This window comes from Nothoprocta perdicaria, unplaced genomic scaffold (genome assembly GCF_003342845.1).
Source record: "Nothoprocta perdicaria isolate Ctin4 unplaced genomic scaffold, notPer1 scaffold_41, whole genome shotgun sequence".
NCBI classification, from domain to species: Eukaryota; Metazoa; Chordata; class Aves; order Tinamiformes; family Tinamidae; genus Nothoprocta; species Nothoprocta perdicaria.
In genome coordinates, this window is record NW_020455655.1 from 1,952,452 (window position 1) to 1,967,156 (window position 14,705).

A 14,705-nucleotide genomic window follows, 5' to 3' on the forward strand; every position below is an offset into this window, starting at 1 on the left:
GGCCCGCGGGCGGGAGGGGCGAGGCGCGGCAGCCCCCGCTCCGCCGCCCCCCGTGTCCTCGGCGGAGGCCGCTCCGCTCCGCGGAGCCCGCGCGCCGGCGGGCCAGCCTGCCGCCGCTTTTGTTTCCTCATTTTCAGTTATTTCAGTTATTTAATACAATCTACCAAGGGCGAAAAATATCCCGAGCGGCGCCGCGCTGCTGCAGCTCGGTGTGCTGCGGCGTGGCTTCTAGAAGGAGCAGCCGCGAAGTTGAAAGGCGCTGGTGGGTCGTGGCTGGAGCCGGCGGCGGCGCCGAGACGGGGCGCGGGCCCCGTGCAGCTCCAGAGAGCCCTTYGGCCTCCGGGTTTGCCGTTATTGAACCGACACGGCTGCAGTCCCCACCGCTACTCCCCATCGGAAGGATATTCCCSATAGGAGGAAGTTATGAAACGCGGGCGCTGCTCTTAAGGGCCGTAAAAGGAGAAGCTTGTTCTGCCTCACCTATTTAAGGTTTTGTTTAATAATTTGCAGKCTGCAACGTGAGTGTGCCTTGCAAATAGGAGTGATTTCAGGCAGTACAGAATGATACTGTCGTAAGTGCTTTAGTTGGGTCCACCTCTACAGCTGGCAGGTATTGTTCATGCTGCTAAAATTGTGTCCTGCAGCTCGGATCTGCTTTCACGCTTAGGTAGACTATTGAAAGGATAGTGTTTCTATTCAAAGCACATAAAAATAAATCTATGGCAGCAGTCCCGGAACAGCTTTGTAATAAGAGAGTAGTAAAACATGCGGTAGCAAGTTTATTGTGATGCCTTCTAGTGTGTTCTGATGAAGTCAGGTGACCGGGGCTCATTTTGCCAACTAACTTGTAGTATAAAGTCTTAAAATGCAGTACTTAAATGCTGTATTTTGAAAATATCCTGATTATATGTGATACAAGTCTCCCTTGCCAATTTTTCTGCTTCAGTTTTAATCTAATTACTGATTAAAGCCAAATGAAAAGGAAAAAAAAAAAAGAATTGTTTTCTTTAAGGTTATATCCTGTAAGGATACTGTGATATCAGTATTATAAAATTGTGCTTTGGCATTGCTGTACTAAATTGTACTGAAAACAATTTATGCTGGGCTAGACAAAGCTGAGCATTTGGCTTAGCAAATGCTTGCCTCTGAAGAATTCGTCTAAACCAACACGTTTTGCAGGGCTTATGTGTATGCCCAGAAAAGATTGAGCCCCTAAAAGAACTTTGGCTAGAAAGGGGACTTAATGATCAGACCTTTCATTGTGAACTGCTCCAATGTGATGTAAAAAGAATGAATATGTATTAGATAGATGAGAAAGATGATAAACAGGAGATTGAGATACGTTTGCAAACTTATCATAAAAACAGTGTTTCCAGGGTAAAAACTAAGGATATGGGGAGGGTGAATTTGAACAATAACAACAAAGAAACCTCTAGGTCATGGAAAATGTACTTGGTTGATTTTTTTTTTTTTTTCCCCTTAGAAGTCCTTATTTTTCAGGAAGTTGTTAAAAATGGTRCCTCTTGTTTCTGGACAGGCTTTGCTATAGCTCTTGACTGAAGGGTTACGGTGTTACTGTAGTCCTGTTTTCACATTTCTAATTGCCATTCTGACTGATTCTTTTGTTAAAGACAGTGAGCTCTTCGCACACGCTTTGAAAAGGCTGGCGGTTCTTTTTTAACCATGCAGTTCTGTTGTCCAGCAGATATGAAGCCTCATCCATTTAGTGCTTCTCGAAAGGTTAAAAAGCAAAGGCTTCAGTTCAGTGATTTATCTAACTCCTGGCTATCATATGATAATGTAAGATGACTTATTAGCGGTGTAGAAATTCTTGCAGACAATTTAACTGCCAGACAAAAATATAATTTACTAGAAGGAGGAACATGGTGTATTTTGATTCTTTTTCCATTGGTTGTTAATGACAAGGTTGTTTCTGTAACTCGAAGGAAAAATGTAAGAACAGCCGTATTGACTTGGGTTCAGTGTCAGTTTGGATCAGTGATGAACCTTGGAGACTTCTGGACACAGCCCAGCCTGTGTAAGAATATAAGGTTAGGGAAGCATGCAGTGATCTTTCCCGGAATACCATCCCGAGGCTCAGCAGTGTATGGCGTAAAAGCCTCCTGAGCTGGGAACGAGCACATCCAGCTGCTTTTGGAATCCATCTGAATTCTTGGCATATACTCTGTCCTCTGGCAGGGAGTTCTGTAGCTGAACTGTTCATTGTATGAAGAACTGTCATCTTCTCTTTGAAGCTGCCATCAAGTGCTTCTGTTTGACTCTCCAAATTTTGCAGTCTTTTTTGCAGTCTAATTTTCTCAATCAAGAGACGATAACGATCCGTTTTAGCCACGTGGATGGATGGATGGATGACTGCGTGTGYGTGTGTGTTTTTCCCCTCTCAGTTCTGGGGTATGTCAACCCTGATAATTTGCATAAATATCTCCTCTGAGGCACCATAAATACATTCTTATGAAACCTATTTATTGTAGGCCCTCTATTCTTAAATTCTCTTTTATTGGTTAACATTGACAGGTCATGTTCCCTTAAATGCTCTGTTGGTTCAGTGATAAGTAGCCCGGCATTAGGTCTTGGAAGTGTGTTTAGCTGAAAGGATAGTGTTTGAGAAGATCTGGGAGACATTGTTGATGTGATRGGAAAGCATGATAGGAGGAACAACTCTTAGGAAACAATTTTTATAACACACAGAACTGTGGTCTTTATTGGTGGTATACCAATTGATGGTGTTCCACCAATGTGGTATATTGGTGATATATGGTTTTAAAAAAACAGAGTTTAGTGTTCAGGCTTTGTGTATCTTTGTACTGCTTACCTGCTTTTTCATCCGTAGCTGAGAAGTGTTCTTTTAGTCCTCGTAGAAGGTTTTCTGAAATCACTATRTGGATTATTGTCCTTCTGTTGTGGAGCTGTTAATTCAGATTCATGCTGATTTGTGAGAATTTCCTTGTGAGGTCTTGCACTATTGGAGCAAATAGGCTGTCGATTATATTTTAAGACTGTTGGGAGTTACCATATCCTTTGCTTATGGAGCACACAACAGAAAGATGTTATATATTACATGTCTTTGATATATCTTYGAGCTTTTCCAGGAGATGTAGGAGAGCGTTGTCGTTTGTGCTCAGCTGGTGTCATGGCTGTAGTGTTTGGTAGTCCTGGCTGAAGGAGCCCCCAGCTGCTCCGTTTCTCTGTCCTCCCTGTCACTGTGCTGACCTGCAGCTTTGTGTTGCTGCTTGGTGAACCAGACTGGGGAGACTGATCCACTGAGTCACAGTCAGTAAGGAAAATGAATATATGTAGATGGTTGTTTCTCAGCTGAATTAGTTTCTGTAGCCTGTTCATGTGGAATATATGTAGCCATGCTGGCTCATGCAAAGAAAGGATGGTGATACAGTGTGAAGGGGCTCCCGATGTAGCTCTACAGGGAATATGAATCTTTAGTCATGGATGAATGCTGGACTCTCCTGATTTCACTGACAGTTTTCTTCCTGTCTGAAAGTTGTCCTGTGACTTCAGATGGTAGTTATATTTGAAGGCCTACAACAGCCAGTGCAAGTAAATTCTTTTTTTCCTACAAACCATGGTTGGCATGCAGAAGAAAAATATGTTGGCCAAGTACAGGAAGGTAGTGAAGAAAGAATTTTGCATTGAAGATATTTTAGAAATGACCCAGTAGAAAAACATTGTGCTGTACGTGTCAAATTGCCATGTGAACTGGAGCGTACAGAGGTCAGTGTGGAAGTGTTGAATGTACAAATTACAGCTTTTGCCAAATATCTTCATTACTTTGAGCATCTACGTTTTACAGTGCATTCCGAATAAGTATTTTATTCTACATAAAACAGGCTCTATATCGTCATAATTTAGGATGACAAAAGGCCAGTATAAAGAACTGCAGTATTTCTGTCATTAAGATGATAGCAAGTATATTTTTGGGATTGAGGTATTTCAGTACTGTTTTGCGGTGTGCATCAGTGCGTCACAGTTACAGCAGAGTCATAAAAAATAGGTTTTCAAGCATGCAAGTACTAATTTGTCTCTGCTACTTACGATGAAGCAGAGGTAGGTGGATAACGTATTGGGTCTCTTGTCCAGCTTTCAGTATTTGTTTGAACCTAGTGAAGCCCCATCTTTTGGCTCAAGAATATTTTGCTGTTGAAATTGAATAGCATGACTAGATTTTTATGTAAAAGCAGTCTATAGCAAAGTGAATCGTGTTGGTTATTTTTGAACATGTTCAGGGAAAGTATTTAGGTGGGGTGGGAAGCTGAACAGTTCCTATTACTGTTCTTGAGAGAATATGAAAATGTCAAATAATGGATACAGTCAGATGCCAGCATAAATCAGTACGTTGGTGGATTGCTTGTGAAGATGTTCTGACAATAGTGTATTCTGTTATATTTAACTTATTATTAATTGTGTTTCAGGAAATGGAGGATAAGGTGATCAGCCCCGAAAAAGCTGAAGAAGCAAAATTGAAAGCAAGATACCCTCATCTGGGCCAGAAGCCAGGAGGCTCAGACTTCTTGAGAAAGAGGCTTCAGAAAGGAGTGAGTTCTTCATTGTCCGTAGGGTGTAGACAAGAAATTCCAAAACTCCCATATCTGTGAATCTTTTTCACTCAGCAGGCCTTCACATGACSAAAACCGCTACGAAGTTTAAACTTTTCCTGGAAAAGCACAAAGAGGAGACCTGTTCCAACACCACTTCCCCAGAATAACTATGCATTTGGCAAAGTAACTGCTTATAGCATCAATGTCTTAACTACACCTTTAAGAAGAAAATKAAAAGCTGGATCACTGCTGCTGCAATAGCCTTTATTAAAAAAAAAAAAAATATATATATATATATGTTTATAGTAAATATTATAGGTCAGAACCTTATCCTTGTTCTGTGCTGATCTTATCCATTCTGACATTGCCAAAACTCATGGCCRTTCTTTGATATCATCCATGTTTTTAGTGCATGAAAGCTTGGAGCTGGTCTTACACCAACCACCATCTCACATCAGTAGCCTGAGATTGACGTTGTAATTCTAGATATAAACCCTAGCCTAGAGTAATAGTAGAATAATGAATAGTGAATTAGTATTTTCATGTTGTAACCATTGCACCAATTTCATTATGTCCTTAAAGTAATTTAACTGATTGTTGCTGTTTACTCATAAAGTGATTACGTTGTACATTTCMGACATGTTAACGACTTCTGTTCTTGTTAAAAGACACAGTCAGAGCTTTTGGGGCTCTCATTATTCTTGCTCTTTTTTTGAGGGTAGTGGGAGAGAGCAGGGAGGACCAAGGAGGTTTTATTTTATTTACTGTTGTCTAGGCCCTTTGAGTGCACACAGTGATTACAAATACAAATCCTTCATGAACCAACTGTTACTCAGTGGTGATCTGGTTTTATGATGTTTGATAACATCTCCTGGGAATTGATTACTGTTAGTGGCATTTTTGGACATGCCTTCCCATAAGTTAGAGCATGCACAGCATAGTCAATGGCCTCTGGAAACAGTCAGGTAGTAGATTTAGGTGGCTTCTTTTATGAGTTAGGCTGTTATGTGTTAWAAGGCAACCTGAGACCTCAGGTGCTTCCTATATTTGTGTAGGCACACAACGAACACGGTAAGTGGTTATGGTGCTGATGATTTGGGAAGACAGCTCTGTAAAATCAGTGGGGTTTTTTTTGTCCACAGAGCAATTGTTACAGCTTTTTGTACAGTACAAATGTAGAGATTATTATTGATTTTTTTCCCCACATCTTCATCTTCAAAATAGTACCATTTTTACAAAGGATGTTACAGCCCATAGTTTCAAATTTGAGTGCTTGGATGCCATTTTGTTTTTAGTATTTTGATCCAGACACATTAAGATCCAGAGAAGGTCATCTTAYTTGGTTCAGGGTTTGGGATTCTGCTACTGAGATGGGGGATGACAAAAGATTGTGGATTCTGGTTTATAACCTGCCTCTTTCAGTGTTCCACTCATGATGTGGTGGCAATACTTTTCTACTGTGCCCTGTCTCTTAATTATTTTTAATGTGTACACTGTTTTAAAGGAGGAATTAGGGKTTTTTTTGGTCATTAGGCCCCTGGTACACTTTGTGCTGCCCGAATTACTACAGTTTGTAGTAGAGTTTGGGTAGTGAGTGAACTTTTAAATAGCTTTTATGAAACCAGGACTTAAATRCGAATTTAGAGTCTACTTGAGTAGGATACAGACCATCTATGAGGAGATAGAGTGTAATAGAAAAGAATGTAGAAATAAGCTAAAGGAAGAAATGGGCTGATATTTTACTGTGTGAAAGGTGTATTTTAGACATTTTTTTAAACTTGTGCTTTCAGATCCTCTTTTATTTGACAGTTAGGACACCCTTTGCCTCTAATGAGGTGTTATCTATCAATCTATCTATTATTAGTTTGTTTATTCCAAAATAATAATAGATAAGAATGGATGCAGTGCTTCTGTAGAAAGCATTCTCATTCTATGCATGGAAATACATATCAGCTAATAGCAGTAAAACATCTGAAAGTTGAATGATTTGTTATCAGTTCCTGTATAGAAGTTCCTTTTCATGGTTTCCGTCTTGAAACACAAAATACAAAAGCCTGTTTCCAGGCCTCTCTGCAGATACAGCACCAGAATCTTGTGGTGTAGAAAGGATTACACTATCAAAAAGATTGAACTGGAAGATTTGCCAATGGAAGTTTGTGGGTCAGGTGAACTGGCTGCCTGGGAAAAAGAGATATGCTGATTTGTGAGGAAAGACTGAATGCCTTCTTCAGGAGCCCTGAATAAATATCCTTTTACATCCTTGGGTAGAAGCCTCTTATTTCAGGTGTTCAAATAACTTCTCTTTACCTGTTGGTGCTGCTGAACATTTTACAGGTAGTTAGTACTAAAACAAAATGAGAGCGTGGTGGTAATATGTGCTTTAGAAACACTTAGACATAATGGCTGATGTTCAGCTCACTTAGCTCAGCTTGCTTACCTCTGTGAACTTCCTAGGGAGTGGAGTGGTCTCTTCAGAGATGATTGTGCATGGTAAACAGCAATTGCTAGTGAATCTTAATTTTTGGCTGCATTTTGTAATCTGTGCAAGTTACAGGTTAAAACTTCCTTTGTGATAGGCCTCTGAGTAAGCAAAATATATCCATTTCTCYAAAGGGTGTCAATCATCAGTTGAAGATTTCATGCATGACTTGGATGATACCTAATCTTGACACAAATAATTATAACAATCATTTGTCTTTAACATTTTTGTCATTTGATTTAGTGCTTTGAGGGATGTGACAACAGAACAGACGGAGAACTATAAAGGTCAATGCTAATAAAAGCTTATGGAAATAAAATAGATTAAGAATGCCTGTATTTAAAGAACACTTTTTGTAAAGTGAATCTAAAGCAAAATTCAAACTTCATATACTCTTTAGATTCTAAATTAATGTCTTATGCCGAGAAGCAATGAGGAGTTGGGTTAAGAATTCCATTCACACAGTGCTCTCCGGAAGGACTGGATAGTAGATTTGACTCAACTAAAGAATAGGCTTTGGAACTTAAATTGTTGCTTCACTGATTTAATAGATACAGCTAAGAGGTTTTCTGGTTATGTTCTACTTTTGACTGTTATGGWAGAGCAGACTTGGTTCTCCAGCTTTAGTTTGTATGTTGTTTGTTTGTTTATTCTGTCTGGCAGACTTTGCTCRCTGCAACACATTTTACAAACCTCAAGGACTGAAGGTGTGTGCAGTGCTCTTGTGAAAACCAAGGCAAAAATAATGCTTGTATGGTGTTGGATTAGTAAGAGTATAGTTAAGGTTCCATATATACTATTAATGTTCAGAGGATAGCCATGAATGCTAGATAGATTTGATACGATTTTTTGATCAATGATCAAAACCAAATCAAAAAGCCTTAATAGCTAAGTTTTAAAAAAATCTGTTTAAGTATGTAACTTGGTGTATATATCTAGTAACACTTCAAGCTTTTAAATGTATAATTTTGTCTTCTAGCAAAAGTACTTTGATTCTGGTGATTACAACATGGCTAAAGCAAAGATGAAGAATAAGCAACTGCCGACTGCAGCTCCTGACAAGACAGAAGTCACTGGTGACCATATTCCTACTCCACAGGATCTCCCGCAGCGGAAACCTTCTCTTGTTGCTAGCAAGCTGGCTGGCTGACTAGAACAGCTGAACTGCATGAATATTCTCATTCCTGTTATTTCTCCTTAATAGTTAATTCTCACCCTCACCTCCCCCCTCCTTCCTTTTTTCTTTTTTTTTCTTACACTAAGTCATGAGACTGACAGCTTTGCAGGTAGCGATAGCATGTGCTGCTATTGTAAGGGAGTACTGTTAAGAAGTAAAACGTGTAGTATTTGGACTAGTTGAGAACAATGCACTGATTAAAAAGGACAAGTTTGGTTAGAGCAATGTAATCTACTTGAAAATGTACATATTGCCCATTTCCTAGTGTAGGACTGGTTCCAGCAAGTGACATCGCAAGTTTTACAACTTTTAATGTTTCTGCTTTTGTTATTTCACCTTAATTACAGCATATTTGTATTTAATATAACCTCTAGTTGTGTTGKTTTTTTTTTTCTTCTGTGCTTGGRTTTGTTGTCTAAAATAGAGGTTTAGACCACAAGTTGCTAGAAGGTGAAGCATGTATAAAAACAAAGACAGGGCTCTGATTGAATTTTGTTCCTGCTCTTGAACGGCCTTAAACCTGTTACAGCTTTAACAATAGAGTTTTTACTTGGGCAATATTTGCCCATTCTGGTGTAACTCTTGTGAATCTAGTGCTTATTGACAACTGCCTGTTGAAGCTGGTATTCTCTTCAGTTCCGTAGCTTAGGAGACACTTTTGTTGAAGATGTGAATGAAGTGTGCATGTGCATAGACTGTTGAATTCACTCTTGTGCCATTTTTGTAAATACAATAGTTTTGCACAACCTTTTGAAACGTCAATTAATTTTACATTTTAAAAAGCAGATAATGTGCCAATCAAAGCACAAGGAATTCTGTATCTTTCAGAGTACCTGAAACTAAGAGCCCAGAATCTTGCTACTGAAAGTAAAATCTGTAAACCTGAAATTTGTGAAACACATTGACACTTGACTCGGCCCATGTGCTTTTGCAGTTGTATATTTTGTTCAGTAACAGCCCACATTCAAATTTAATTCAAAATTTTTACCTRTATTTGAACACAGGTGTCCATTCTGTTCAGTATCTCTTAAAGCTTTTATAGCTGAAATGCATAGTGTGATGATGGGAAAGGTGGTTAACTGGACTGTACTTGAGAGTTTCCTGTGTGGCAGACCCCAAATTTAATCTTGCTAAAGTTTGGTATTCTGTTGTCTTTGACGCTTAGATTTCTAGAAGTGAGCGTGTGTCCTCCCTTTAATATTTYTTTTTCTTGAACTCCTGAAGTGGTAGTAGTCTAACTCCTTGTCTCTTTGTWATACAACAGCTGCTTACTGGTTTTGGGTGACATAAAAAAATGGAACTGGTATTTATATAATGACCTATGGAGGAATAGGCAGTTTTTTTCATGTCAGTAAATGGGAGCAAACTTCGGATCATCTGCATGATGCAGGTCATAAGTACTAGATTGCCAAAATACAGTTGATATTAGACAGGTAACTTGATGTGTTTAAGAGCACACTTGTTCGTGAAATCAGATATATTAAAAGTGATCTCTAATGTAATTGATTTTAATATAAATAATCATAGCCTTGAGGTTTTCTGGGAGCATAAGCTCTTTAAAGAAGATCAACTACTGAATCCTTTTTTATTTTTTTCTTTAAAGGAAATATCCTGATACAGTTTCTATTAAAAAAAAAAAAATACAGGCATTATAAGAGAATGTTTTTAATGAGGGGTACATGTTTTTCAAATGATGTGTTCTTTTGACATATTCAGAAAGGTCTTGCAGGATAAATATTTGCTAGCCACGGGCAATGCAGGCCCATATTTTCTGCAGTGCTCTCTTCTAAAGGCAAACTTAAGCATCAGAAAAAGATCAGGAAAATGAATAATACTAATTTGGTCTCAGTTTGATCAGAGCATGAGCAAAGTCTAYCAGTGTCTACAGAACCTCTATATTCTTCTCAATTCAGAGAATTCCAAATTGTTAACCTTATCTTTAGTCTTTTACTTGGTATAGTAATAATGGGCAGGCTTGAGAAAACCCCTCCCGTTCCTCCTCATTTTCTGCCCCCTCCCCTTAGCATTTTAATGAATTTGTGATTTTTTTCACAGGAACGGGCTGAAGAAACAGACTTACTTGGTTTMTTTAGGTAAGAAGTTAGGCTGGAAAAGCAATTTAGTAAGTTAAATGTAAACCAGAATAGCAAGGAAAGTGACTTTATTGAAGTAAACTGCTTTTTATAGATGTTTGTCCTAATGTGAAAATCCCTCTTTATTTTTGTATGTATAAATGAAAACTGAAACGTAATTATAGGACTGGGATTGAAACAAATTTTGAACAATTGAAGATGACTTGCTGTGTGTTGTCTGGTGCCACTATCCTGTAGTTCACATAGGCTAAGTTTCCTTGATGTTTAGGAAGGTTTAAAAATAGCCATTCAAATTTAAACATTCCATGTGTTCTCCTACACCTCCGCTTGTCCTGCTGCTGGGACAACACGGGCTCTTTGGATACTCACGCAGTGGCTGCAGTTCTTAAGGCTACTACAGGTTCAGCCACAAGTATCTTATCCATGTGAAGTGCATCTTTGGAGTACTGTATTACCAACTGGGTCAGTGACTGGTTATGAGCCTTCACATCTGACAGACCTCAACAGCAGGCAYAGCTATTTTAACACTATATACTGTTGAAAACTTAAGTCCAATAATCACTTAACAGTAAATCAAACTTGACTGCAAAATGAAGCTTACTTTCAGCTTACTCCAGCAAGATAACTCAGCTATCCAAACTTATGTACATAATGTATTATATGAGTTTTACCATTTGATAATGACCTTTTTCAAAGAAAACCTGTCCACACTGTAGTCTGGCAGTCCCTTTCATTACTTGCCTTTAAAGAGAGTGTTTAGTTACTAGAGTAGTACTCATGTAGGCTAATAATAGTTGATAGTACCAACATTTTATTTGAAATAGTTACAAGTGGATTAATTACAACTTCAGAGATATGTCCCAAATCTGTAGCACCAAAGGCTTCCCTYTCATTGTTCTTTAAGTAGTAGGGCAGTGTTTGTGTAAAGGCCACAGGAGTACATTTTGTGGACATATTTACACCCAGTCAAGATGTTACAGTGATGAAAATGTCAATTGTTCTTTACAAACATACACATTGTATAGTATACAGAATAAATTGATCTACTTAGTTTTTATTGCAATGTGCAAATTTGTCTCGTCTTTACTGTGGTTTCCCAAATGATTCTGCATACTTCCTTATTCTTTATGCATACTTTCTAAAACACCAATCTTGTTACTCTGTATCATTAAAAATATGACTGGGCTTTGGTTTGTAGTACGTTAGACTACAGAATTACTTTAATGTAATCACATATATATTTCAGTGCTTATTTTTCTAATAAGGCAATTAAAGCTTATTGTTTGAAAACTCCGTAACAGAGGATTATTTTAGTCCCTTGTGCAGAGTGAGGGCAAGTTTCTAGAAATTAACTTGGCATATAGAAGTTTGCATTGCTGTAGATTATGTTCACCTGAATATGACAATTTCCAAGAAATCAGGATCTTGGAGGTAAAAAAAAAAAAAAAAAAAAAAAAGATCCAGAGTAACTTGAAATTTTTGTGCTTGCATGTATTCAAAGTGTTTGTTTCCATTAAATATTTCTCTTGCAAAYGCTTCTGAAATACTTGCACAGAGGCAGACAAGCTTTAGCCTTACTTTAGAGGTGACTGAATTGTCCTGTCTTTCTCAGGGTCTGCATTGCAATGAAGATGCTGCTTGATCTATTTTTATCTATAGATATTTTTGCATATGCATAGCAGGCACAGAAGTCTGTTTAATTATGTCTGTGAAAAAACASTGCCAAAGCCTCCACCAATTTCAGAGGTGCTTATTTGGCTGTGGTCTAAGATAGGAATGTAAGATACTTTTTGTTACCCAATTTTGTCTTTATTTAAGATAAATTTAGGATTCCTGTCAGTGATTTTAGTTTATTGCAGAACAATATCTTATTGTAGCTTTTACTTAGAAATATGCTTAGGTGATGTCAACATCCCATGGCAATATTATGGAATAAATATCCTCTGACACTTCTGGTGCATTGCAGGGTAACTTGAATTTGCAGAGACTCAATTTAACCTCAATTCAAGGAGTTTCCCTTGAGAAACAGGATTTGGAATTTTAAATATGAGCATTTTCTTGGAGTTGAATTCTAGTGCTAAAAGTACAATAATACTTTTATGCAAGAAATGGGAACTGTAGGTTATTCTAACCATCAAGTCTGATTTTGGGTGGTATTTATTTTTATACTTTTAATAAATTTCTGTTATTATAATGAAAGGAAATTACTCTGTCCYGAATACTACAGAAATTATTCTAGTAGGATGAGGGTATTAGGGAATACTTGGGAATTTCACAATACTACTAAGAACTGTCATGCCATTTAAAACTACTCTCTTCTGAAAACTCACAGAAGTGGAAGTAAATCCGAAATTGTATCTGGAGAATATGTACACAGCACGTGATTTTCCTATGTTACGTTTCAGAGCTTTTAACTGATTTCTAACTGTTTAATCAGGACTGGCCRAAAGCAGCAGTTTTTCCTACAGCTAAAAGTTACAGGCCTGAKGCTTGCAGCGTGAGGATACAGGAAAGGAGAGGAGAAGGACTTCAGCTTGTGAATTCCTGAGGTAGCCTTTTGGTGGCTCCTGCCACTGTCCACAGGAAGTTTGGAATTAAACCAGTGGTTACTGCTGGATATGAGGGCTTTTCTGAGGGAGGTTTTCTACTTTTTATGGGATTGGAGTTCAGTATAAAATTGTGTATGTAGTCTGTGTTAGTTAGGGAAGCAATCTATTCATAGCTGGAACACTCTGGATATATGTTCTTAAAACAAATGCCATGCGTGATCTTTCTGAAAAGATGCTGTGCAAGGCATAAGATGAGGACATCTTYAAGATTTTGCCAGCAAGTGTTTGAAGCAGGAGATGCTGGTTAAAGTAATAGCTAAGTAGTCAGGCTAGATATGTTAACAAGTTGCTTCTGTACAACTTTCATTGCCCCCAATTCCTGTCCTTAATGACAGATTTGAAATCCTGGTTTATGCAAATTGTGTCAAATCATAGAGTATTTTGGACTAGGCTGTCTATTTTTTGCTGGTGCTTGTAATTACATGTGGCTCCTGAGCGCCAGCTGTGAATGGCTGATACAGTAATCCACAGTCCAGCTGAACATCCGAGTTGAGCGCTGTGGACTTGGGATAGGTGGCTTCCTAAAGACAGGATATAGGATACCAGATATGAAGCAAGACACATGGGTGGAGATTTGGTTCCCTTCTGGAAATTAACTTTTTTTTTTTTTTGCGGTCCAGACATCCAAATCCATACATCAAATCTTTTAAAGGGGTATAATCAGAATCATAGGCCCCAAATCCCTATTGCTCTCAGTTGTTCTTTCCTGTTATATGAAAGATGACTGGTAGCTTTGTAGTGCAGATCTGTTCTGCGCGGTGTGAAAAGAATTTATGCAGAATAGCCTGGGCATGAATGAGTAGCAGTTGGTCCTTGGCTTCTCCTCGAACTGGCAGCAAGTCTCCTGTTCTCTCGATGGCAACGTGGGGCCATGGTGGTCATTCCAGGATTATTATCCGACATCCTGGGAAAATACGGGAAGGATGGTTTTCTTTTAATTCAGTTCCCATTATCCAGTTTCAGGTTTCTGAACTCTTCTGAATTTCTGCATCTTCTTTCTGAATTTACTCATGCTGGTTTCTTACCTGTGATGTTGTATCAGGGTCTGAGATGAACAGCTCTCAGTAGGGCTCCATATTGTCACTGTAGTTGTTTTTCACGCTTTTCATTTGTCTTTGCTGCCTTCTCCATCTCCCACCTCTCAGACAGCAGCAGGAAAGCACAGCTGGGGGTGAGGGTGTTTCTTGGGGTGGGTTTTTTTTTTGCAGGGGGAGACGACGGAGCTTTCATTTCTTGCTGTCCCTGAGTTAATGTGTAATCCTAARCCCACTTCCTTTGTGGCTCTATCTGTGAGAGATTTGTGTATTTACTAGTTTTCGCCACACCTTTCTGTGGGAGTCCGGATGCTACGAGGTGAACGCAGAGCTGCTATTTAAACAGGTAGTTTTGCACGGAGCAACTTCTTGAGGAATCAAAGCTCTTGGGAGTGTGGCAGAGATGACCTGCCGGTTCTGATCTTGCATTGCACCCTGGGCTGCTGGGGGTGACCCGCGGGCTGCATTCCCAAGGGAAGAGGGAAACTGCTCCTCCTCGGCGAGCGGCAGGTAACGGTTCAGAGGACGCGGGAGCTCCGCTCGCGGGCCCGTGGATGCGGTGCCGCTGGTCCTGCTGGGGACAAGGGGCACACGGAGCCGTTCCACGGTGTTCGCACCCCTGCCTCGCCGCGCTGAGGGGGCGGCTGGCCGGTGTTGGTCACCCAGCCGCGCGGGGCACGGGGGCTGCTGCGGGGTGAGGGCAGAGGGGGAGATGGCGGTGGGGAGGGTGGCAGCCGGGGGC

At 39.4% G+C, this 14,705-nt stretch overlaps 1 protein-coding gene across 1 annotated transcript in view; it reads left to right on the forward strand.

The window, feature by feature from the left end:
* Positions 1-11,081, forward strand: part of ARPP19 (cAMP regulated phosphoprotein 19) — an 11,336-nt gene extending 255 nt beyond the window's left edge. The window contains exons 2-3 of the mRNA XM_026045771.1: positions 4,446-4,568; positions 8,030-11,081. Coding sequence (XP_025901556.1) covers positions 4,446-4,568; positions 8,030-8,200 — 294 coding nt within the window. The 3' untranslated portion in view covers positions 8,201-11,081. The remainder of the gene's footprint in view (positions 1-4,445; positions 4,569-8,029) is intronic.
* Positions 11,082-14,705: the final 3,624 nt, after the last annotated feature.